A 26,696-nucleotide genomic window follows, 5' to 3' on the forward strand; every position below is an offset into this window, starting at 1 on the left:
TATTAGCTGCTTAATGATCTACTGAAATGCTCCTTGTAATGGAGGAGGAAAGGAGATCCGGTTTGGAACTTGTTTCAAGCAGATGAAGTTTAAGAATCAAGATGCTTACTGAGTGAATAAAGCCACAAGATTCCACGGGTTTGGAACAAACAAAAATAAGCTTCACTATACAGGTTCAGAAAGATAAAACAATTTGCAATATCTATCTAATATTCCACCACTCAGGCTAAGTATGAGGTACTTGAGAATTAACAGGCAAATTGTGGTCAAATGCACAATTTGACGAATGCAACCAAATCTAATTCCACGTATTTCTTTGTCACACTGAACCAACCAACCTCATTGAAACTTTGTCTTTCTCACAAAGGTTTCTAATCTCCAAATTTTAAAGATCTCACCTGGGAATTCTTTCCAAAGGTTGCACCCAATTTGTTTTTGTACTTTTTCAATTCAATCAAATCAAATCCAATTCAGAGTCCCAACAAGTTGAGACATTTCCGATCCAGGCTGACAAGACAGGGCGAGCGACCAAATCACCCTGTCCTGGGCCTGATCTACATGAGCCAAGCTGATTGGAGAAGGGAAAGTAATACCTCCTCCAAGACTTGAGCTCATTTGCATCTTAGCCAAAAGGCCGAGATGCCGCTTTTAAAAATTGCTTCATATGAAACATATGAAGCTTCAGTGTAACCTAATGACCTCAACCAAGTGCAGCATCCTATCCATACTACACTTGATCTTAGCCAACCCAATTGGGCAGCTTCAACAATGACTCATCTCATGAGGCATCAATCTTGCCTTCCGAGTTTCCTTTCCTCCTGATTTTCCAAGTACACTTTAGAGTCCTCTTACAAACATAAATTCACATCTTTGACCATGCCTAGCAGAACAATATTGCTCAAAAGTGGTACCTTTGCCCCAGTGGCCCACAGCACAGTGTCCCCAACCTTTAGCTACCATCTCTGATCTTCATACCCGCTATGCTTTAAATCTGCACCCTGCAACTCTTTTTATAAATTTGAGGCCTGTTTCCTGGTTCCTTTCTGTTAACTTAACGAGACCCATTTCTGTCTCCTGTTTTTGTCCCTTGACTCATACTTGGAGTTGGGACCTTTCCCTGTCCCCCTGGTTTAGGACCTCTCCCTGTTGCACTGCTGTGTCCCACATGCTGGGACACTCACTTAACAATCGGGCTCCATAACCGGGTCATCTGACCTGCCCTTCCATGCCGTTTTTCTTTTTTCCTTCTGCACAAGCATGCATGGCCTGCCCTCGGCCTGAGGAATGTAAACCACCCAGATAGCACCTATGTAGCTGGTTCCCGAAAGGCCTGAGGTTTTTTGAGAATTGGAGTTCCCGCATTCCAAATTGGGCATGGCTTGAATAGGTTTCATTGCAACAGTCCATAATAAAAGTGCAGAAGCCAAAAGTGGGTGGCACGGTAGCGCAGTGGTTAGCACTGCTGCTTCACAGCTCCAGGGTCCCGGGTTCGATTCCCAGCTTGGGTTACTGTCTGTGTGGAGTTTGCACATTCTCCTCGTGTCTGCGTGGGTTTCCTCCGGGTGCTCCGGTTTCCTCCCACAGTCCAAAGATGTGCGGGTTAGGTTGATTGGCCAGGTTAAAAATTGCCCCTTAGAATCCTGAGATGCATAGGTTAGAGGGATTAACGGGTAAATATGTGGGGGTAGGGCCTGGGTGGGATTGTGGTCGGTGCAGACTCGATGGGCCGAATGGCCTCCTTCTGCAATGTAGGGTTTCTATGATTTCTATGAAGCGCAGTTAGGTTTCAGCCACTCAGAAGGGAATGGCCACAGACCTTGGAGCATAGAAAATCTCTTGTGTTAATATGAGTGGTTATGGTGCTGATATTAGTTTTCCTTGACTTATTTAGTTAAACCAGCAACATGTCAAGTATCCCTCAAAAAGTATCCAACAGCTCCAACTGAGTTAAGGAGCTCATTCAACAGCTTCCCTCATTTATTGTCTCTTATCAAAATGTTTACTCGCATTTCATAGCCAATTTCATTTGTTATGAACTGATGTATTTTAAGTATTTTGTTTCTTCCACTGTTGCTTATCATTGTGCACTGTATAGGATACATAAAGCTGAACAGATATATTCCTTTTAGAATTGAAGCTGTTGAAGCAACCAAATGAAAAATGGGAGATGGGATGTGTGGAATGACCTTTATGCCATAATGTGGAGATGCCGGCGTTGGACTGGGGTAAACACAGTAAGAAGTTTAACAACACCAGGTTAAAGTCCAACAGGTTTATTTGGTAGCAAAAGCCACACAAGCTTTCGAGGCTCTGAGCCCCTTCTTCAGGTGAGTGGGAATTCTGTTCACAAACAGAACTTATAAGACACAGACTCAATTTACATGAATAATGGTTGGAATGCGAATACTTACAACTAATCCAGTCTTTAAGAAACAAAACAATGGGAGTGGAGAGAGCATCAAGACAGGCTAAAAAGATGTGTATTGTCTCCAGACAAGACAGCCAGTGAAACTCTGCAGGTCCACGCAACTGTGGGAGTTACAAATAGTGTGACATAAATTCTGATTCTAGGATCGCATGATAAAGACTCAGGAGGAAAAAAGCAGAAATATTTATGTGAAATAGTGTGACATAAACCCAATATCCCGGTTGAGGCCGTCCTTGTGTGTGCGGAACCTGGCTATCAGTTTCTGCTCCGCGACTCTGCGCTGTCGTGTGTCGCGAAGGCCGCCTTGGAGAACGCTTACCCGAATATCAGAGGCCGAATGCCCGTGACCGCTGAAGTGCTCCCCAACAGGAAGAGAACAGTCTTGCCTGGTGATTGTCGAGCGGTGTTCATTCATCCGTTGTCGCAGCGTCTGCATAGTTTCCCCAATGTACCGTAGGATGTCCCGAGGCATGGTACATTGGGGAAACTATGCAGACGCTGCGACAACGGATGAATGAACACCGCTCGACAATCACCAGGCAAGACTGTTCTCTTCCTGTTGGGGAGCACTTCAGCGGTCACGGGCATTCGGCCTCTGATATTCGGGTAAGCGTTCTCCAAGGCGGCCTTCGCGACACACGACAGCGCAGAGTCGCGGAGCAGAAACTGATAGCCAGGTTCCGCACACACAAGGACGGCCTCAACCGGGATATTGGGTTTATGTCACACTATTTCACATAAATATTTCTGCTTTTTTCCTCCTGAGTCTTTATCATGCGATCCTAGAATCAGAATTTATGTCACACTATTTGTAACTCCCACAGTTGCGTGGACCTGCAGAGTTTCACTGGCTGTCTTGTCTGGAGACAATACACATCTTTTTAGCCTGTCTTGATGCTCTCTCCACTCCCATTGTTTTGTTTCTTAAAGACTGGATTAGTTGTAAGTATTCGCATTCCAACCATTATTCATGTAAATTGAGTCTGTGTCTTATAAGTTCTGTTTGTGAACAGAATTCCCACTCACCTGAAGAAGGGGCTCAGAGCCTCGAAAGCTTGTGTGGCTTTTGCTACCAAATAAACCTGTTGGACTTTAACCTGGTGTTGTTAAACTTCTTACTGTCTTTATGCCATATCCAGAGAAGCTGCTTTTGTGAATGGTATTGACGTCAAAATTGCATTAACTGTTGTCACCCTTTGAATTAATTCCTGCCCCTTTGTATGAACTTCATCTTTCTGTGAGCTCTGCTCAGCCCTTTGATGTAGCACTGCATGGCTGCACAGCCTATTTCCTGTTTTTACGGTAGCTGCAATGAATTCTGCCTTTCATTAGTGCAGCATTGGATGATTTTAAAATTATTTGCTGAAAATGTGGGAACAATTAGATTTAACATGTAGTTTAGAAACTGAATCTGTTTCAGGTTTTAGGGTCTTGTTTCCAGCAGAAATTGTACCGTTTATGACAATTTCAAATTTGAGATTCATGAGAATACTTGCACCAACGGGTGGTTAGTTTTGATGTTCCTGAAAGCCATTGCTTTGCACGGGTGTCGTTGATCTGATTTTGTAATGAACCATCTTCTATCTGAGAAAACTGTTCGATTCAACACAAATTTCAGTAAATGTTGTCTTTCATGTACAGTAATTTGGTTGAAAAAAATACCCCTTGATCAGTATTTTTGCTGAATATTCTTCGGCACATCTTTTAAAAGCCACTTATGTTGGATATCATTCATTTAGTGTACCATCTTAGATCAAGCGGAAATCCAATCACTGCTTAAAAATGCAACTAAAGATGTTCTGTTTAGACCAGTAAAGGCAACAGACAAAGCTTCGTTAATAATTAGTTATGAGGATTTGCATTCTTGTTAACTTCTTCTGTGTTGTGTTTGAAGTCACCTAGATTAAATTTAAGTAATATACATGAGACGATAATGTGGTTTTGCACTAATTGTATTCTCACGGCATTGATGTTGTTCAAGCTTTTATATTTGACTGAAAGTTCACAGATTTTGCTACAGTCTCAATTCTTGAAACACTCTTACCATTTTGATTTGGATATCTGTACTATCCCACTAAGAAATTTGGCCCTGTCATTGGCATTGAGATGAAGTAGGAACTTGGTGCTTCTCCACAAGCAAATTTAAAAGTCTGCTCATCTGTACTCTTTATGACCAACTTGAGTGCTAATGGAAGAAGCGAGGAAAATGTTTTCCTGTTTGACCTTTGGTTTGAAGAAATAAATTTTCTTTAAAGTGAAGGAGATGAAATACTTAACTTTTCTTTCAGTTTTAATTGAGCTAGCATGCCTCGAGCAGTATTCTTGAAATATTCACTTGAAACAGCCGACCCCATTGTCCCATAAATCATGAGACAAACTATTAAAAGTCAAGAAATTTGGTATACAAGTTGAGATGCTTTTGTTCCAAACACCAACCAATATAGATGGTCAGTTGGTTTCTAAATCTCAATTGTGGTTTATTGGGGAGGCAATGGCACACTGGTATCATTACTGGACCAGCAATGCAGAGACCTGGGGTAAAGCCCTGGGGACCTCTGTTTGAATCGCATTACAGCAGATGTTGAAACTTGAATTCAATACAAGTCTGGAATCAAAAGTCTAATGACCCAATACTAGGTCTAGAATTGCATCTCCTCTTACCAAGTACTCACTTGTCAACTGCTTTGTTTGGCCCCACATCACTTTCTGAACTCTGCTCACAGAAGAGCAGGTCTGGTGCTCTCTGCTCCCCGAAGGTAAGTGAGGGCCCGAGCCTCGTGCTCCCTTTATCCTCTGCTCCTAGAGGAGTGTCCCTTGCAGGTCAGCTGATCTCAGAATGAGAGTTAATGTCACTCGACTCGTAATCCTGCAGCCCAGCCTGAAACTCTGGCGACAGTGGCCCAAATGACAGCAGGTGGAATTTAAATTCAGGTAATGAACAATATGGAATTGAAGGCTGGCAATACTAATGACAACCGCGAGACTATCATCAATTGTTGTGAAACCCATCTAGTTCACTAATGTCCTTTAGGAAAGGAAATCTGTTGCCCTTGCCTTTCCTACCTACTTGTGACTCCAGACTTCGTGACGTGGTTTACTATTAACTGTGTTAAGGATAGATAACAAATGCTGGCCATGCCAGCAATGCTCTCACCCCATGGTCAAATGAGAAAACATTCAGGACAGTTGGCATGTCTGTTTAAATCCCCTAAACCTTTTCCTAAACTTCATGGCATACTTTGTCTGGAATCAAGGCTTCCTGTACCTTTTTTATATTTTCAGCACTTTTTTTGAGATTACAAGTGCACCATGGTTGGAAATGTGGTGCCTAAGAAATGCATAGAAACATAGAAAGTTGAATCAGGTCCCCCACCACCACCTCCACCCTTTCCGAATCCACCCTGTCTAACTGTATGTCTATATTATATCTGAAAATGTGAACAGCTCAGATTGATAGTAACCTGCATGTATCTGTCGTTGGTTTGCCATTCTATACCTGTTATCAGCTTATGACTGAGTAATCATTACCATTGGTAATGATTATCGCACCACAAAACTGTTCATAGTGTGGGGGAGCCATAAATTGTAATCAACATAGCTAGCACGTTTATTGGAATCTTTTGAGAAATTTACCCAATCATCAAGTGAAGATTATGTGGTACGTATCGATGAATTTTCAGAAGATATGTCGAAGGTTTCTATCGTGAGGCTTTGCAAAAATGATATTGCAGGAAAATTATGAGCCCAGTGAGTTGCATGGCTTTACAAAGGAAGTAGAGATCATGATCAATGGGAAAGCTTAATTGAGGATGTAGTGACAAACAAATTTTCTAGGTGTCCCTCTTTTGCAAGTCCCTCTTTTCCATGTGCCAATTATATGAAGAAGGGAACAACATGCCCTCAACCTTCCAGTTGCTTGCCATTTCAATTCAGCATCTTGCTGTCATGCACAGATGTTGATCTTCGACCTGCTGCAATGCTGCAGTGAAGCCCTGTGCAAACTGGAGGAACAACACCTCGTCATCCTGTTAGACACATGACGGCCTTCTGGACTCAACATTGAGCTGAACAACTTTAGACTGTGAACTTTCCCCTCCATCTATATTCCCCCTGTTATTTGGTTCCCCTGGCTTGTCCTGACACTACCCACCCTTCCCCCACATGGCCACCGTTCCTTGTTGTTCAATTTTGCTCCCAATTCTGCTCTCCTACCTTTGCCACTCTTAACATTCTTCAGTCCCTCATGGCACCATGAACAGTCCCTTTGTCTCATGTCTATGACATCTTTGTCAATCTCTCCTTAACTCTGACCCCCCAAGTATATAATTAATCTCATTTCAATCCATTTTCAGTTCTGTAGAAAGGTCTTATAGACTCAAAGTTAACTCCACAGATGCTACCTGACCTGCTGAGTTAATTCAGCATTTTCTGTTTTTATTTCAAATTTCCAGCAGTATTTTGCTTTTATTTGCCATATTGTTTGCTGATACTGAGTGTTATGGCTAGATAATTTACAGAGGTGATAATTTTCAAGTTAAGTGAATTAATTAAAAAGTGTTTTTTATGCATTTTACTTTAATGTGAACAGATCTAAGGCAGTGCAAGTTGAATTGTTTCTTTGTACAGAATAAGGTTCTATTTTATCAGATGGAAAAGGAAAAAAAAATAGGATGTAACTGTTGGATACTGAAAATCCCAGTGGTTGAGCATTTTATCTTAAATTGTAACGGGTGACATAAAATACATATACTTTGGTTAATTCTGTAAATCCCTTCAATGAAGCTACGTTTTGAAAGGGTCAAGAGATTCAAATTTTTAGGTGTCCAGATCACCAACAACCTGTCCTAATCCCCCCATGCCGACACTATAGTTAAGAAAGCCCACCAATGCCTCTACTTTCTCAGAAGACTAAGGAAATTTGGCATGTCAGCCGTGACTCTCAGCAACTTTTACAGATGCACCATAGAAAGCATTCTTTCTGGTTGTATCACAGCTTGGTATGGCTCCTGCTCTGCCCAAGACTGCAAGGAACTACAAAAGGTCGTGAATGTAGCCCAATCCATCACGCAAACCAGCCTCCCATCCATTGACTGTCTACACTTCCCGCTGCCTCGGCAAAGCAGCCAGCATAATTAAGGACCCCATGCACCCTGGATATTTTCTCTTCCACCTTCTTTCTTCGGGAAAAAGATACAAAAGTCTGTCACGTACCAACCGACTCGAGAACAGCTTCTTCCCTGCTGCTGTCAGACTTTTGAATGGACTTGCCTTGCATTAAGTTGATCTTTCTCTCCACCCTAGCTAAGACTGTAACACTACATTCTGCACCCTTTTTCCTTCTCTATGAATGGTATGTTTTTGTCTGTATAGCACGCAAGAAACAATGCTTTTCACTATGTTAATACATGTGACAATAATAATCAAATCAAAGTTTGAATTTGGTGTGTATTTTTGGGTACACTGCCTTCAAAAATAGCTGGATAATTGAAGGATTCTGCAAAAGCACTGCAAATTGAGAATTTCAATTTATCAATAGAAGTATGAACTGTACTGTTTCAAAAGAACATTAAACTAAGCCTGATTTGGATTTTGAAACCATTAAATGTGTAAATAACAGCAAGCTATTCTACATTTTGATTTCAGAATTAGAGGACATAAGCACAAAGTAAGTTTCACGTGAAACAAAATTAGAATTATTTCTTACCACAAGATCGTGGACAGATTGAATTAGCTCCTCGCCAAAGTACTTGACTGTTTTTAAAGGTTAAGTACTTCTAAGAACTGATTGAATATTGTATAGATTCACATCAAATGCTCACTGAAACATCATGATTCCTGTTTCGAGAGATGCATAAATCAGTCTTATGTGGATTATGGATGTTTGGAGTGTTAAGTTTAGGTTGTAAAGCTAAATACAATTCATGGAGTTTCATCATGGAGATTTGCAATTATATCGAGAAGTTGATTTTTTAATTTGAAAAAAATTGATGAATCCTTAATACAGAGGCAAGGCTTAAATTCAGAATATTACCAAGGTAGGACAAAAGAACAAATAAATTTGGTCACACTGTACACTATAGTCTAAAAAGTCTGTGAACTGCAGAAACTATAATACTGAGCAGCCCAGGAATTAGTAGTGGAGAGGGATAATGCCACATCATATCTGAAGAAATTATAGAGATGGGGAGGAATGAAACGAGAATGTTTTGGAAGTGAGATATTGGGGAAGCAGGAACCACTAGATCAAAGGAGACATGGATCATAGGGCAAGTGGAACTTGCTGCGGAAGGGGATATAAGCAGCAGAGTTTTGGAGGTAGAAAACAGAACTTCTGAGAATCCAGTTCCCTGCTGGTGCTTAATTTCACCCTTTGCCCTTTCCTTTTCGTATTAAAATAGATTTTTGTTCAACAATTTAGCCGGTTAGAAGTTGAAAACTATTTTGAATTGCGCTGCTACAATTATTTCTGGAAGCACATTCCATATCCAACAAGTCTCTTCGTAAAACTCATCTTTTTGTCTTTGGGTTCTGGGGAAAAAATGATACCGTGCTTGATGCCTTTGAAAAGTCATGTCATACCTTATGCAGTGTTGTGGTGGGAGAGATCCATAATGTTACTAGAAAAGCCATATTTATACTTTATTGGTGTCTTGTTCTTGAGCAAATATACTTGGGACTCCTCGCCTGAAGGATACTCTGGAGTCCTTGTACCATATGCCCCCAAGTGGTGAAACACAAGTCTACAGCTTTAATCTTTGACATGGAGTTAGTTCTCCTGTGAACACACACGAAATGGCGACCCATGTGTGCTTCATCCCTGAAAACTTGGAGAAAGAGTTGCTGTATTCTATTCATACAAATCTCCAAAGTGGGTTTCATAACAAGATTCTCATATCGGCATATTGCACAAAACAAGATCAAAGCGGAAGATACAAAATACTTGGAGTGAAATCATTACATTTGGTTAAGTTGATTGTTTTCTTCAATTTCAATGAACTACTTGGTTACTAGTTTTGCATTGGACGCTAGTAACTCACTTGCTGTGCTGAATGATATGTAGTCATCCAGAGCTGATGAGGGACATTAAGTTGCTTTGCAATGAAGCTAAAGTGAGTTTTATGTTAATTGTGTTCTGTTGACACAAGGAGCATTGTACTGCACTACACACTATAATAACAATAACCAGGTTAAGTTCCACATTACCTGTGGCACCCAAGAATGTGGATTGGAAATGGGGGAAAAGTACTTCTTCTTCGCTGCCTAACAAGAAAATGAAATAATGATCTGAGGCTATATGTCTCCGTGACACCAGTTATTTTCCTAGAACCCAAACACGAATGTAAAATGTAAATCTTTTCAGTTGAAACACAGGTCGAGACTTAGCTTAGTGTTAAAGGAGTTTCAAAATTCCTTATTTTAGAATTGCAATTTCTTTTGGAACAAGCCTATTGGATTAATCCAGAAATTGATTTCTCCTGGTAAAGCTCATTTTATTTTCCAAGCTGTTACTGTTATTAACTGTTACTGTTGGAAAGTTGGATGGTGGATGGAGGTTTGATTGTGTTTCACTCGTTTTATGTAACTTCACAAACTATATAAAAACACCTATTAAAACATTGTTCTTAAAACGTGCCCAAGTTCGGTATGTCGAGGCAAAAAGGCAATAGAAGTCTAATTGGCAGAGGGTTTGTTTTACAATTATTTGTTTTGTTATTTTGTGATATGGATTTCTGTTTCATTTGATTTTCGTGCAGCATATTTAGGTTCAAAGTAAAACACGGAATTATTTCCAACATTTCTTCTGCAGACAAATCAACAGCAACTGAGTGCAAAGGTATAGCTGTAATGCAGTTAATATATTGTATCTCAGTAGTCTACAACAGTGGGTAATTTGGGAAATATGTTAAGGTTTATGATGCCATGATAACTTGCCAGTATTTGAATGAAACGGTCTTCAGATTAGCATCCACTTTCTAATATGTGCTTTCCTTTGTTCACTGTCTAAACTGTCTTTCTGCTGAGATGTTAAATTCAGGATCTGTCTGGCTTCTTAGACAGATGTAAAAGATCCCAGGATACTTTCCAAAGATGAGCGGGCCCCTCTACCTGGGCTGAAGGGGCTCCTCTACCTGGGCACAAGTAGAAGGGTCACTTAGACTCGAAATGTTAGCTTTGTTTCTCTCCACAGATGCTGCTTTATCCTGCCTTTTTCTGTTTTTATTTCCAATTTCCAGCATCCGCAATCTTTTGCTTGTACTTCTGCTTTTTGCCTGATTTAAACAAAATGTAATTAAATTATAAATCCTCAGAAATTCTAAAACTCATTCATATGTTTTCTTCAATAGTTGACTATTAAGACAACATTCAAAAGAAAATAAATGTTTTCCTCAGGAAACAAAGATTTAAATTTAAAATTTGCTTTGCTTTTTGTAGCGTATAGTAAGAAAGTGCCACAGGGAGATGCTTGATGTAATGGAATAATTTTATACTGGCTGTTTACAGTAATAATGTATTAACTTTGTATAAACTATCCAGACATATACTTTATTATGATGGAGAATAAAACCAGTTGTTTTCAATGTACTGTGAATTCATACAGCATTAGCACCTGGTCAAGCAATGTTTTAACTTTAGAACTCTTATCCTTGTTTTCAAATGCCTCCATGTGCTCACCCTATCACTGTAATCTCCTCCAACTCACAATCCATTGTGATATCTGTGCACCTCTAATTCTGGCCTCTAGTGTTTTCCCAATTGTAATTGCCGCATCATTTGTGGCCTTCAGTTGCCTCGGCCCCAAGCTTTGGAATTCTCTCCCTACATTTCTCCGCCACTCTACCTGCCTTCCCTCCGTCAACGCATTTCTTAAATCCTAGCTCTTTGGATGAGATTTTTGACATTCGACCTAATAACATCATATGTGATTCAGTATTTACTTTGCTTTACAGTGCTCATGCGAAGCACCTTGGGACGTTGCACGAGAACAGATTGATATAGCACATTTAACATGAAACATCCCAAGATTCATTACATTAAAGGCATTATAGAAATACAAGTTGCTGTTGAATTCAACGGTTTTCTATATTTATCAGACATAACTAGAAGATGTTTGATTTTAACTGTAATAGTTTTTTCTGAGTTTCTTTCAACAGATTTGAATGGCCAAGACAGTAACAATGAAATTGTGTAAATTGGTGCGAATAGAGAAAATAAACATGACTGAATACTTATTGTAGAAATTTTCAAAGCCACAATTTTGTGTTTTGTTTCAGAATTCTAGTAGTGGGTATGGCGTGGATCCTGCTGTGATGGGTGAGGCACAGAGCTTGGTTGCAGACCTTCTTGCTGATTCGTCCCTCCCTTCAAATATCACCTCAACTCTGCGAACCATCAGCAGCCTGATTGCGTCCCAGCTCACGTTCTCTAATACGCATAGACCAAGAGTGAATCCCCTTACATCATTTTCTGACTCTTATCCCTGCTCAGAAATGGAGGACTTATCGGATAAAGGGGAAAGAATTTTTCCAAAGGTTAGATGACTATAATGTAAAATAATTGACATGACTTTCAGAAATTTGGTTGTTTGTATCAGTTGTGCTGACGGTACAGCAGAAATATGAGATGTTGCTTTGCAGTGATTTGAATAGTTTTGTCATACATAGACTCACACATACTTTGAAGTAACTCGTGCACTAGTTTCCAAAGAGTTTCTGGCAGCAAACAATTGCAACAGTTGTCCTGTTATTTTTAAATAAGTTCCAATTTATCACTTGAACAATTGATTAAAAGGCAATTGATCAATTGCAGAACGATAGTAGCAGCAAGCATGCCTGCATGTAAGGGTTATATTTAACTCAGTTATCAGAGCATTTCTATTGTACTTGAAATATTTCTTCTTTTCCAATTGGGGACACAGTGACACAGTGGTCAGCACAGCTGCCTCACAGCGTCAGGAACCTGGGTTCAATTCCGGCCTTGGGTGACTATGTGGACTTCTACCCGTGTCTGTGTGGGTTTCCTCCAGGTGATCCTGTTTCCTTCCACAGTCCAAAGATGTTAGTTTAGGTAGATTGGCCATGCTGAATTGCCCCTGAATGTCCAAAAATGTGCAGGTTAGGCAAATTGGCCAGGGTTACAGGGATAAGGTGGGGGAGTAGGCCTCGGTGAGAGTGCACTTTTGGAAGGTCAGGCAGACTCATTGGGTCAAATGGCCTCCTTCTGCACTGATAAAGATTGTATGAAATTTCTGGTGAAAAGGTCAAAAACAATATTCCATTCCCAATAATCATAAGTATGTACTGTATCATGTATAATATGCAGTGCCAAGTTACATTATATGCTCATTGGACTGAAATGGGGGTGAAATTGGTCAATGCCAGTAGCACAAAATAGGCAGACAGTGAATCAACAGCCTGATTTTTTTTTTCCTGATGAAGCCCATGGCTAAGAAATTAGTCACTGTGCAAAGGAGACTTCTGATTTACTGTCAACCTGTACTGTACTGTTGGAATTGTCCAATGTAATCTCCAGTATTCCTTTAGCTAACCTGATTATCTTCAATTATTATTTCAAATAAGCACAGCACTAATTTTTACTTGATTTTTTTTTTAAAGAAAATGAAGGGTTGAGCGAATAGTTATTCATATTTACTTTTAAAGTGACAACTTTGGAAACCTTAACCTTGCTTGTGCATTCAAGTGTATAAAACTGGAACTAAACTGTCACTTTCATTGAGAGAGACATTAAGCATAGTTGGTTTGAAGATATGGCAAATTGTCTTGTAGTGGAGTGGAGGTGCTCAATTGAAATTGAGCTAAAATGTATTACTGAGACAGACTGCAGAGAACTTGGCAATGAAGCAAACACGCTTTGAGTGATGACTGCATAGAGTTTTACATTCTTTGTGACTAATAGTCGTCAAATTGCTCAGTCCAAAATTCACAAAAATAAACTACATTACTAAAATGTTTAATGTGGTAATGTTGCCTACAAAAATTACTTTGCAGCAAGTGTATGGAACTGTTCCATAAGTTTATTATTTTGCCTAGCCCTTAACAGCTAAAAATCACTTTCGGCTGATTCCAGTAGAATTGAATGTCTGTTTAAAGGACAGTGTGAAATATAATCTTGAAGGGGGAATTTTCAGTTATGCTCAATCTAAAAAGGGGAGAGTTCTGTTTTGTAGTTTTAAGTATAAGCTGCCTACGAAAAGTAGTGTTTAGTCAATAGTTATAGTTTGTTAGCGTAAAAGTCTTGAGAGTAATATCTTACTGTGCCATCCTTTTAGGTACTCACTGGAAGTTTGAATTTCTTTTTGAAACATTTATCTGTCTTTATGCACTTCCTTTGGCCATCCACCATTGGTGACCGCAACCTAAGAACAACTGTCTCTTATTATTCTATCCTGTCCTATCACTTTTCCTATAAAAATGGGTAGCTTTTGCTCAACTTCTTCCTGGTATATGATTGAAGTAGCGTGCCTGATTGCATCCTACAGTTCCATTGTGTACTGATACACTACGGCAAGTTGAGAAGGAAAGTACAGTGAAAAATAAGAGTATCAAAGAGAGAAAATGAGAATAGAATGTTTTTTAATAGACAAGGAACCCAAAAGTCTTAGACCGGAATATAAATAATTACTGGGTTGTAAGAGGTAGTGTAGAGGCCTATTAGAGCTCGAGTGTTATATGCCTGGAATGCAAGTATCGAATATTTGATGACTAATTTGAATTGGTGTTTATTGAGGAAGCGGATGCTGACAAATCGGTACGAGGGGAGATGGCAGAGGTAATGAATGGGGTTAAAATTATTAAGTAGGAAGTATTCGAATGACTGGCTATATTTAGGCTGGATAAGTCACCTGATCCAAATGGCTTACATCCTCGGTTTGCTTAAGAAAGTGGGTGTGGAGATACAGGAAGGGGTTACCTTAATCTTTCAATCTTCCTGTGATACAGGTGTATAGGAGGTACCATAGGATTGGAGAATAGAAAATGTGACAACTTTATTCAAGAAAGGGTTCAAGGATATTGCTTGTTACTAAAGGTTGTAAGTAAATAATGGGTAAGGTTTTAGAAAGTGGAGCTAGGGAAAAAATCAACAGACATTTGGAAAGATTTGAATTAATTCGGGTGAGCTGGCATGTATTTGTATAAGGCTTAGCCAATTTAATTGATACCTTTACTGAAGTTATAGTGAAGCTGATGGAAGGGCAAGCATTGGATGCTTTCCATGTGGATTTTAGAAAAGGTTTTCATCAAATGCCACAAAAAGCTGCTTCACTTAACTGAGGCTGTTACAATAGAAGGTTCTTAAAATACAGCTATCAGCTTGGATAAAAATGTGGCTTAAGGACAGAATACAGCAAGTTATGGTTAATTATTTTTCAGACTGGAGTGTGGTCGACAATGGTGTTTCCCAAGGTTCAGTGCTCGGACCACAAATGATGAATGACATGGTTTGATTTGATTTGATTTTTTATTGTCACATGTATTAACATACAGTGAAAAATCTTGTTTCTTGTGCATCTCACAGACAAAGCATACTGTTCGTAGAGAAGGAAACGAGAGAGTGCAGAATGTAGTGTTACAGTCATAGCTAGGGTGTAGAGAAAGATCAACTTAATGCAAGGCAAGTCCATTCAAAAGTCTGACAGCAGCAGGGAAGAAGCTGTTCTTGAGTCAGTTGGTGCGTGACCTCCGAATTTTGTATCTTTTTCCCAATGGAAGAAGGTGGAAGAGAGAATGTCCGGGGTGCGTGAGGTCCTTAATTATGCTGGCTGCTTTGCCGAGGCAGCGGGAAGTGTAGACAGAGTCAATGGATGGGAGGCTGGTTTGCATGATGGATCATGCTACATTCGCAATCTTTTGTAGTTCCTTGCGGTCTTGGGCAGAGCAGGAGCCATATCAAGCTGCGATACAACCAGAAAGAATGCTTTCTATGGTGCATCTGTAAAAGTTGCTGAGAGTCGTAGCTGACATGCCAAATTTCCTTAGTCTTCTGAGAAAGTAGAGGCATTGGTGGGCTTTCTTAACTATAGTGTCGGCATGGGGGGACCAGGACAGGTTGTTGGTGATCGGCACACCTAAAATCTTGAAGCTCTCGACCCTTTCTACTTCGTCCCCATTGATGTAGACAGGGGCATGTTCTCCTTTACACTTCCTGAAGTCGATGACAATCTCCTTCATTTTGTTGACATTGAGGGAGAGATTATTGTTGCTGCACCAGTTCACCAGATTATCTCATTCCTGTACTGTGTCTCGTCATTGTTTGAGATCCAACCCACTCCGGTGGTGGTGTCAGCAAACTTGAAAATTGAATTGGAGGGGAATTTGGCCACACAGTCATAGGTATATGAGGAGTATAGTAGGCTGAGAACACAGCCTTGTGGGGCACCGGTGTTGACGATGATCGTGGAGGAGGTGTTGTTGCCTAACCTTACTGATTGTGGCCTGTGAGTTAGGAAGTTCAGGATCCAGTTGCAGAGGGAGGTGCCGAGGCCCAAGCCACGGAGTTTGGAGATGAGTTTCATGGGAATAATAGTGTTGAAGGCTGAGTTGTAGTCAATAAATAGGAGTAGGACATAGGTGCCCTTGTTATCTAGGTGTTCCAGGGTTGAGTGCAGGACCAGGGAAATGGGTTTGCAGTGGACTTTTTGCAGCGGTAGACAAACTGTAGTGGATCCAGGTTGTCCGGGAGGCTGGAATTGATTCGTGCCATGACTAGCCTTTCTTCGAAGCACTTCATAATGATAGATGTCAGAGCCACTGGCCGATAGTCATTAAGGCACGCTGCTTGGTTTTTCTTAGGTACTGGCTGATGGTCGTCTTCTTGAAGCAGATAGGGACCTCAGATTGTTGTCAGATTGATTATCGGAATACAGAGTAAAGTTTCAAAAGTTACTCGCAATACCAAATTTGAAGGTATGGCTCACTGGAAGGATAATAGCAAACAACTGGACATACAAGATAGGCTAGCCAAATGGGCAAACCTCGTTTCAGATATAATTTAACACGAGTGAGAGGAGCAATGTATCTTCAGCAAAATGGATAGGGAAAGGCAATATAAATAAAATGGCACAGCTCTAAAGAATGGACAGGAACAGAGGAACCTGGGGTTCAGGTGCAGTAATCTTTGAAGTTTGCAGGACATATTGAGAAAGTAGTTCGCAAAGCATATGGGAAATTGACTTTGTAGATAGTGGTATAGAGTATAAAAGCAGGCAAGTTGTATTGAACCCTTCTAAAATTCTGGTTCGGCCACAATCTGAATATTAGCTCCACTTGAGGGATGTGAGAATTCTTGAAAGAGTGCAGAGGAGATTTATCAGAATGGTTTCAGGGATGTGGAAATTAAGCTAGGTTAGGTTGTATGAGTTGGGGTTGTTCTCCTTGGAGCAAAGGAATTGAGGGGAGAATTTGATCAAGGTTTCCAAGATCCTGACAGTATTCGATAAACTAGACAAAATAATTTTATTCCTACTAGCTGATGTTAGAAGGACAAAGGAACACTAATTTAAGTTTTTGGGCAAGAGATGCAAGGAAGAATATTTTTGCACAGTAAGTGGCAATGATCAGGAACTTACTGTCCAAAAAAGTGATGAAAGTTGAGATGAAACGGAATTGGATGGGCACTTGGAAGGCAATAAATTGAGAGGGCTGTGGAGAAAGGGAGGAGGAATGGGGCTGATTAAATTGCTTTCTCGAGAACCAGAATGGACTCAATGAACTGAATCATTTCCTACTCTATAATATCTGAGTCTTCTAAAATTGGAGTCAATAGCTAAGCCTGTTTATTCAATTTTTTTGTTAACACTTTCTTTTTCTAAACTTAGCGCTTGAGGAGAAGTTTACCAACTGGACAGCTTAGAAGAAATACAGGAACTTGGACAACCACCACATCAGCTACTGGTTTACCAACAATGGAACCTGCGCCTCTTAGATGGGATCGTAGCAATGGGATGAAATCGCACCCAGACAGTGGGTCAGTGAGGTAAATTATATTTCTCCTCGTTTTTAAAAACCATAATTGTTGAGTTTAATTGATGTAAGCATTTTAAAGTTAGAATTTTGTGAACTGCTGGAATTCTTGTGCGAACAATTGTTTTATTTTAGTAACCATTATAGACCAGAATTTACTGGGAAAATAATGTATTTAATATGCGTGCTGTTATTAGTATGCAAGGAACTCAGAAACTTGTGGCTGTGTAATGAACCATGAGTTGTTAATTGACTCAGATTGCTAGGCCAATAGACGTGAATTGGTAGGAGGAGTAGGCCACTCGGCCTCTTGAACCTGCTCCACTATTCAATAAGATCAAGGCTGATCTAATTTTAACCTCAACTTCACACTGCTGCCTGCACCGATAACATTTCATCCCCTTGAATCAATCTGCTTCTGCTTTAAAGATGTTCAAAGACTGCCTCAATCACCTTTTAAGGAAGAGATTTCCAAAGTCTTAAAACCCTCAGAGATTTTCTTTTTTCCTCATCTCTGTCTTAAACAGTGACCCCGAGTTCCAGATTCTCGCAGATGAGGAAATGTCCTGTCCACATACACCCTCACAAGTCCCCTCAGGATCTTGTATGTTTCAGTCAAGTCATCCCTTACTCTTCTAAACTCCAGTGGATACTAGGCTAGTCTGGTCAGCCTTTCTTTCTCATTATTAATCTAATAAACCATTTTTGAGCTGCTTCAAAAGTATTTAAATCTTAAATAGAGAGACCAGTAACAATTCTGCAGATGTGGTCTCACAGTTGCCCTGTATAACTGACGCATAACCTCCTTGCTCTTTTATTCAGTTCCTTTGCAATAAATATTAACATCCTGTTCGCTCTGTTAATTACTTGCTGTACCTGCATATAAACTTTTTGCGATACGTATACATCCAGATCCCTCAGCATGTCCAAACTCTGCAATCTCTCATCATTTAGATAATGTTTTTTATTCTTCCTGCCATAATGGATAACCTTGCATGTTCCCACATTATACTCCACTTGTTAAATCGTTGTTCACTCACCGAACCTATCCTTTTGTAGCCTCTTTATGCCCACTTTACAATTTATTTTCCTGTCTATCTTTGCGTCATGAGCAAATTTAGCAATCTTACCATCAGTCTCTTTATCCAAATAATTTATATAAATTGTGAAGAGTTGAATCCCGGCACTATTTGTTCTGGCACCCCACTCGTCGAATCCTGCCAACTTAAAAATGGCCCATTTATGCTTACTATGTTCCCTGTTCATTAACCAATCTTCTATCCATGCCAATATATGACCCCCAATGCTATGAGCTTTTATTTTTCGCAATAACCTTTGATGTGGCACATTTTCCGAAGTACCTTCTAAGTACAGTGCATCTACCAATTCCCTTTTATCCACAATACATGTGACTTCTTCAAAGAACTCCAATAAATTGGTTAAAAATGATTTCCCTTTCACAAAATCATGTGAACTCTGCCTGAGTACCATGAATTTATCTAAGTGCCCTGTCATATGTCTTTAATAATAGCTTCTAACATTTTCCCTAAGACAGATATTAAAGTAACTGGTCTATAGTTTCCTACTTGATGTCTCCCTCCCTTTTTGAATAAAGCAGTTAGATTAGCTATTTTAGAATCCAATGGAACTTTGCCTGAATCTAGTGAGTTTTGGAAAATCGGGTGTCTCACCAGCTCCTTCCTTTAAGACCCTAGGTGAAATCCATCAGGACCTGGGGACTTGTCGATCCGCAGTTCCAGCCAATTGCTAAGTGCCACTTCCCTGGTGGTAATTTTCTGGAGTTCCTCCTTCCCTTCCAATTACTAATCTACAATCAATTCTGGCATGTTACTTTCTTCCTCTATAATGAAGACCAATGCAATAATCTGTTCAATTCATCTGCTGTTTCCTTATTTTCTGTTATCATCTCCCCAGATTCACTTCCTACAAGACCAGTGCTCACTTTGGTAGCGCTCTCATTTTCTAAAATTCTTTTAAATTATATGTAGAAATTCTTGGCTAGTTGTCTTTATATTTCTAGCAAGCTTTCTTTCATTCTCTAAATTTCCCTCCTTATTAATCTTTTAGCCATTCTTTGGTGTTTTTTATATTCTGAGCTGTGCAATTATATGCTTTTTCTTTAAGTTTGATGCTTTAACTTTTTTAGTTAGCCACAGATGATGATTTCGCCACTTGAAATTTTTCTTTCTCTTTGGAGTGTCTCTCTTCTGTGTGTTCTGAAATATCTCCTTAAATGTCTGCCACTGCATCTCTGTTGACCTATCTTTTTTTGTTCGTTCAGGGGATGTGGACGTCGCTGGCTGGGCCAGCATTTATTGCCAAATCCCTAATTGCCCTTGAACTGAGTGGCTTCCTAGGCCATTTCAGAGGGCATTTAAGAGTCACATGTAGGCCAGACCAGGTAAGGGTGGCAGATTTCCTTCCCTAAAAGACTTTAGTGAACCAAATGTGTTTTTATGACAATCAACATTGGTTTCACGGTCATCATTAGACTTTTAATTCCAGATTTTTATTGAATTCAAGTTTTACCATCTGCCATGTTGGAATTCGAACTTGGGTACCCAGGACATTAGCCTGGGTCTCTGAATTACTAGTCTAGTGACAATACCACTATGCCACTGCCTCTCCATAAACTAAATTGCCACATTTGCTGACCCTGCTTTCATGCCCTCATAATTGCCCTTAATTAAGTTTAAAATACTAGTCCTGGGCCTTGTCTTCTTTCCCTCAAACTGAACGCAGAATTTAATTATATTATGATAACTGCGATACAATAAGTCTCACAACACCAGGTTAAAGTCCAACAGGTTTATTTGGAATCACGAGCTTTCGGAGCACCGCTCCTTCATCGGGTGAGTATTAGACTTTAACCCGGTGTGAGACTTCTTACTGCGCCCACCTCAGTCCAACGTCGGCAACTCCACATCACTGATACATAGGAGTGTCTTCACTATAAGGACATTAATTAATCCTATTTCATTGCACAATACTAGGTCTCGTGCCTGCGCCCTGGTTGGTTCCAGTGCTGATCTGAGAAATTATCTGGAAAAGATCCTATGAATTTGTCATCTTCACTACCTTGCCCATCTTATTATTCCAGTCTATATGTAGATTAAAATCCCCCATGATAATCTCATTCCTTTCTAACTAGTTACCACTATTTATAGTTTGATACCCCGTCCTGCGATGTGGTTATTGTTATTGTTGTACACCACCCCTTGCAAATTCCTTGTTGCCTTCTTCATTCCTCGTCTTTACCCAAACTTCACATATATCCTGGTTTCCTGAATTTGGGTCATCCCTTTCTATTGTGCTAATATTATCTTTAATTAACAGGACAACCCCTCCAACTTGTCTAAACTTCCTATCCTTCCAACGGTCACATATCCTTCAATACTCAGGTCCCTGCCATCCTACAACTATGTCTCTGAAATGGTTAACATTTACTTGTTTTGGCACAGTGGTTAACACTGCTGCCTCATAGCGCCAGGGACCTGGGTTCAATTTCAGCCTTTGGGACTGTGTGTGGAATTTGCACATTTTCCCCATGTCTGCGTGGGTTTCCTCCCACAGTCAAAAGACATGCAAGTTGCATAGACTGGCCATGCTAAATTGTCCCTTAGTCTCCAAAGATGTGTAGGTTAGGGGGATTACCGGGGTTACGGGGATGGGTTAGGCCTGAGTCGGATGCTCTGTCGGAGAGTTGGTGCAGACGCGATGGGCCATGTGGTCTCCTGCACTGTGGGGATTCTGTGATATGTGAATGCTGCTGCATTCAGATATAGAGCCTTAAGTTATGCCCTTTAATTATTTTTGTAACCTCTAGCATTATCTGTGAATTTCCTCTTGGACTTGTACTCTCTGTCCATTCCTGTAATGAGCTGTTTATCATTCCCATATAATACTTTCCACACTTGCCTTGTCTCAATTCTTTGATAAACCATATCTGCCCACGTGGGATTCTTCACCCCGCCTACTTCCCTCAAATAGGGAATAGGAGTCGGGCATTCAGCCCTTTGAGCCTGCTCCGCCATTTAATAAGACCTTGACTGATCTAACACTCTCAAAGTCCATTTTCCTGCCTGATCTTTGTCATCCTTAATTCTCCTATGGATTAAAAACCTGTCAATCTCAGTCTTGAAAATGTTCAAGGATTCGGTCTCCACAGCTTCCGGGTAAAAGAATTCCCAAGATTTACCACTCTGAGAGAATAATGTTTTCCTCAAATCTGTCCTAAATGAGCACCACTTATTCTGTGACTATGCCCACTAATCCTACACACTTCCATGAGTGGAAACAATCTCCCAACATTTACCCTGCCTAACCCCCTGAGAATCTTGTTTCAACCATAGCATCTTTCATTCTTCTGAACTCAAAAGAGTACAGACCCGAGCTGTTAAATCTTTCCTCATTTGGCAGTCTCTTCGTGCCTCAGATCATCCTCCATAAATCTCTGTAATGCCTTCCGTGATAATGTTTTATTCCTTTAGAGGACGAAAACTGGAGACAGTATTCTAAATGTGGCCCCACTGATGCCTTGTACAGTTGTAGCAATATCTCTTTACTTTTATACTCCAGCTTCCTTGAAATAAAAGCCAGCATTCCGTTTGCCTTCCCTATTATCTTCTGTACCTGTAAGCTAGCTTTCTGGGTTTCGTGGACAAGGAACCCCAAATACCTTTGTGCTACAGCGGTTCACAAGAACACTGATCCCAGCGCAGTTCACAAGAACACTGATCCCAGCACGGTTCAAGTGTCAACCATCCCAGTAGTATGGACCCCACTTCCCAGTACTGGACTCAGCAAACCAGAACCCACCGCAATCTTTGAACAACATCTTCATCTCCCTTATTTAGTGTACCCTCTGCCAATTTGCATATGGCCCAGGTAATGGTCTTGGAGATTATGGCTGGAATTCTCCCATCCCGCCCGCCACTGGAATTTTAGTGGGCGGGATGGGAGAATGGGAAATCCATTGACGGTCGGGTGAAAATTTCCGGCTTTTAGACCGTGGCAGCTGGAGAATTCCGCCATATAACTTTGGAGGTTCTGCTTTTCAATTTATTGCTTAGCTCCTCACACTCTCGATGCGGAACCTCTTTCCGAGTCGTGCCTATATCATTGGTACTTATGTGGACCATGATGATTGGATCTTTCTCCTCTTGCTGCAAGTTTCTCTCCATTGACACTCCTGCTCTGTGGGTCCCCTTATCTGCTTCACTTGCAGTCACACCTTCCTGAATCTGGCCAGCTTAATGACTCTGAGCTGAAAACACTTATTGCAGATGTGGTTTGCCCTGCACCTCACTAGCATCTAGGAGCTCCCACATGCTGCAGCCTTGCCATATCATTTGCCCTGTGGACAACATGCGCCAATCTGCCATTAGCATACTAAAGCTTCAGTCAACTTCACCATGAGTTTGAAGAAATTGCTGCTCTTAAACTATTTAAAGGCAAGTTCAACTCACCACAGGAAGTAGAGCTGAAACTAAATGATACATGAGCTCTTTTAATGACTGGATTTTTATTCCTGCAATGTAATTCAATTTCTCCATTCAAGAACAGGAACAGTTGAAATTGTGGGGTTTCTTTTCTGCAGGTTATAAGTGGTTCTTAGAAGTTATTAAAAAATGTGAAATTATTGAATTTATTTCCTTTGCTTTTTATTTTGCATAATTCAGCCTTTCTTGTAATTTGACTGAGTCACACTATTTCTTTCTTCTTTGTTCCTCTGTTTCTTCCTACATTCTTGAACCTAATAGATTTAGGAAATGGGTGGACTGTTGGAACCGTTGTTTATCGAGGTTCCAAATGCCCCATTGACCTCATGTGCCAGCTCTATCAGAAACTAATGATGTAAAATTATTTGATCTGAGCAAAAATAATAATAAATGAGACACACTCCATCAAATTCTAGGCTTTTGGCATGATCTATAGAATGTAGCAAGATGGTTCTGTGTTTTTCCTTTTCTTCCATCTCTAACCTCAACATCGGCCATTGACTCGTGAAATTTTTTACCAACAGTAATCAAATTCAAATGACATTTGAAATTGATGCGTTTTGATAGAAAGGCAGAGGAGAAGCAATATAAACTTAATGGTGCAATTTTAAAGGGCCAGATGAATAGAGCAACTTAAGGATCCATACACACACATATACACACATGCAATCAAAGTTAATAAAGCTTTAAAAAGTATGTGGGATCCTGGACTTCGTAAATATATTAATAGCGTATAAAAAGAAAAACCTATGCTAAACCTATATAAATCATTGGTTAAGTTTATGGTGGACCACGTGAAAATGTCAGTGGCACAGGAATGGGTATAGAAATGATCATCTCACATAGTACATGGCCCTTCAGTTATATAGAGGAACTAGAGGAGCTGGATTTGTTCTCCTTAAAGCAGAGAAAGGTCTGGATAAGTTCAATTGAGGTTTTCTAAGCTAGAAGGGCTTTGATAGAGTATGCAAGGATTACCTGTTTCCATTGACAAGACATATTTAAGGTTAGTGGCATAAAATCCAGAGGGGAGATGAGATTTTTATCTGTGCACCAGGGATATGGAAAACACTGTTTGAAAGGGTGTAAATAGATTTAATAGCAACTTTCCAAAGAAAATAAGATAGATATTTGAAAAGAAAATATTACCAAGATAAAGGGGAAAGAACAGGGTGGTGGGGCTGATTGGATAACTTTGAGAGGCATGATGGGAGGTATATGAGGGACTTGAGGCTGTTTTCATTTGAGAGAAGAAGGTTAAGAGGTGACTTAATAGAGGCATATAAGATGATCAGAGGATTCGATAGAGTGGACAGTGAGAGCCTTTTTCCTCGGATGGTGATGGCTAGCACGAGGGGACATAACTTTAAATTGAGGGGTGATAGATATAGGACAGATGTCAGAGGTAGGTTCTTCACTCAGAGTAGTAAGGGTGTGGAATGCCCTGCCTGCAGCAGTAGTGGACTCGCCAACATTAAGGGCATTTAAATGGTCATTGGATAAACATATGGATGACATTGGAATAGTGTAGGTTAGATGGGCTTTAGATTGGTTTCACAGGTCGGCGCAACATCGAGGGCTGAAGGGCCTGTACTGCGCTGTTATGTTCTATGTATAGTCACCTCCTGTGCTGTATGGTTGTCCGAAAAGTGAGAGAGAGATTTAGATCCCCTTCTGCAGCTGTACTAATGCAGTTACCTCATCAGTTAGCACTGATGCGTTTAGCTTCAGAACAAGATGGCAGCCATACCAGAACTAATTTATCAAATATTATTAATTATTCTTGAATTGCATTTAGAAGTCACCAGAATGGAAAAATGAAAAGAAATGGCAAAAGGGACTGTTACCTGAAAGGGAAGAATGAAAGGTTAAAGGGAGAAGGTAGCAGAACGGTACAATATGAATTGCTCATTAAGGGAGACGGTGCAGACACAGTGGGCCAAATGGCCGCCTCCTGCACTGAAGCAGTTCTGCGATTTTATGATTCTGTGACATTAGCTGTGCTGTACCCTTGCAAGAGTGTGTCTTGATAAATTATTATTGAACATGGTTACCATGAAATTATCGTCGGTGGAAGAGAGCATAAGTTAAAATTTTCAGGTCTTTAGCTCCAAGAGTCATTTTGAAACTCTGCAAACATTTGACTATTACTGCATCCCTTGTCTAGGTTATTGGCATAATATTTACAGTAAAGGAATATCTAAAAAACTGGGGGAAAGGATTATAATAACTCCAAAAGTCAGCTGTGAAGGAACTATGCTTTTATTGCACGAAATGAAAATAAGCAATAACCACATGCCTGTGGTGAACACAGCAGGTTCCCAACCAGGACTAAAGGGTTAATGGACTCTCTCAGGGTCTTGCTTTATACAGGACTCGGTATGCAAGTTCCACCTGGAGCCCAACTGGGAGGTCAGTTAGTGATTCCCAATGCTGATCATGGGGATTATCAGAAGGATTAACTTTTTTTTATTTCTTGAGCAGTCATTGCTATTTATATTCGTACCACTTGATCATGGGATTAAACCATGTTGGTGTTTATTTTGTATTTTACATGTCCATCTGTTATAAAAACCATAAATGTTATAACCATGCTAGTTCCATGTCAAAAATATTTCTATGAACTGAAATCTCCAGTCTAAAATACTTCAATATAGATAAAATACTTAATGATATTCAGATGATATAATGTCTTTTTGTTGCTTGTGCTGTCCCTTTAAGGGCGACACAGCAGAGTAAGGGTCACATTTGACCAATCGGACTGTGTGGAATTACCCCATGATGAGAGAGGCCCCTTGGCAAAGAGACATTTTGGGAGCTAGTTGCAGCCATGAGGCTGCTGAATAATTCCTGTTAATGAATCCTTTTTGCGTTTGTTAATGAAGTCTGTGAAACTGCATCTTTATGTCTGGTAGCATCCTTATATCTGGCAATGAGAATAATTTATCCTAACACTGTCTCTGGCCTGGAACCAGTGACTATCCTGTTTTAATTGAAGTCTGGAAAAAAAAGCTCACCAGAATGCTCCTCTTGGGGTAAATGCACCCATTTGACTCCTCCACGGAGGGATGGACACAACATGTTAAATGCCTCGGGTATTATTTCCAAGCAAGCAAAATAGAGGATGGGGCAAAATGCAAAGCAATTCTCAAGTGTTTGTCGATTTCAGATTTATAGTCTTATTGATAGCCTTACAGCCCCAAGCGTGTCTGATTCCAAATCATTTAGTTAGCTTGTGGATTTAGTGAAGGCTCAATTCCAAACTCAACCATCAGTTATACCCCAGAGATTCAAATTTATTTTGAGGGTGAGAGCCCCAAGAGAATAGATCGTGACTTAGATTGCTAAACTGAAGCAACTATTGGAGCATTGTGATTTTAGAGCCACCCTAAATAGCATGTTATGCGATGCATTTGTTTATGGCGTGAACAACACGCTATTCAATGCAGACTGCTCACTGAAGTTGGCATAAATTTGAAATGAGGAATGGAGATAGTGCTGGCTATGGAAAGCACTGAGAAAGGTGCATGAGCTGCAGAGAGCACAAAATGGCACCGTTCACCTATTAGGGCAGGAACCTTCAGGCAGCCATGGCACTAAAACCACTGAAGCAGCCACCAAGCCGGAAATTATTTCAGCTCCAACAAATACAAAAAGGTACAGAATAGAAAATCAGTCAGTCATGCATGCTTAAGGTGGAATGTTACTGATGTGGAGGTAACCACACTCCTGAATCATGCTGGTTTAAGAAGGCTGAGTATTTTTATT

At 40.2% G+C, this 26,696-nt stretch overlaps 1 protein-coding gene across 3 annotated transcripts in view; it reads left to right on the top strand.

The window, feature by feature from the left end:
• pde3b (phosphodiesterase 3B) overlaps nt 1-26,696 on the top strand; it is a 197,944-nt gene that overhangs the window by 130,692 nt on the left and 40,556 nt on the right. For all 3 annotated transcript variants that reach the window (XM_078220754.1, XM_078220755.1, XM_078220753.1), the window contains exons 3-4: nt 11,701-11,958; nt 17,262-17,419. In XM_078220754.1, coding sequence (XP_078076880.1) covers nt 11,701-11,958; nt 17,262-17,419 — 416 coding nt within the window. The remainder of the gene's footprint in view (nt 1-11,700; nt 11,959-17,261; nt 17,420-26,696) is intronic.

Source organism: Mustelus asterias, chromosome 9 (genome assembly GCF_964213995.1).
Source record: "Mustelus asterias chromosome 9, sMusAst1.hap1.1, whole genome shotgun sequence".
Taxonomy (NCBI): Eukaryota; Metazoa; Chordata; class Chondrichthyes; order Carcharhiniformes; family Triakidae; genus Mustelus; species Mustelus asterias.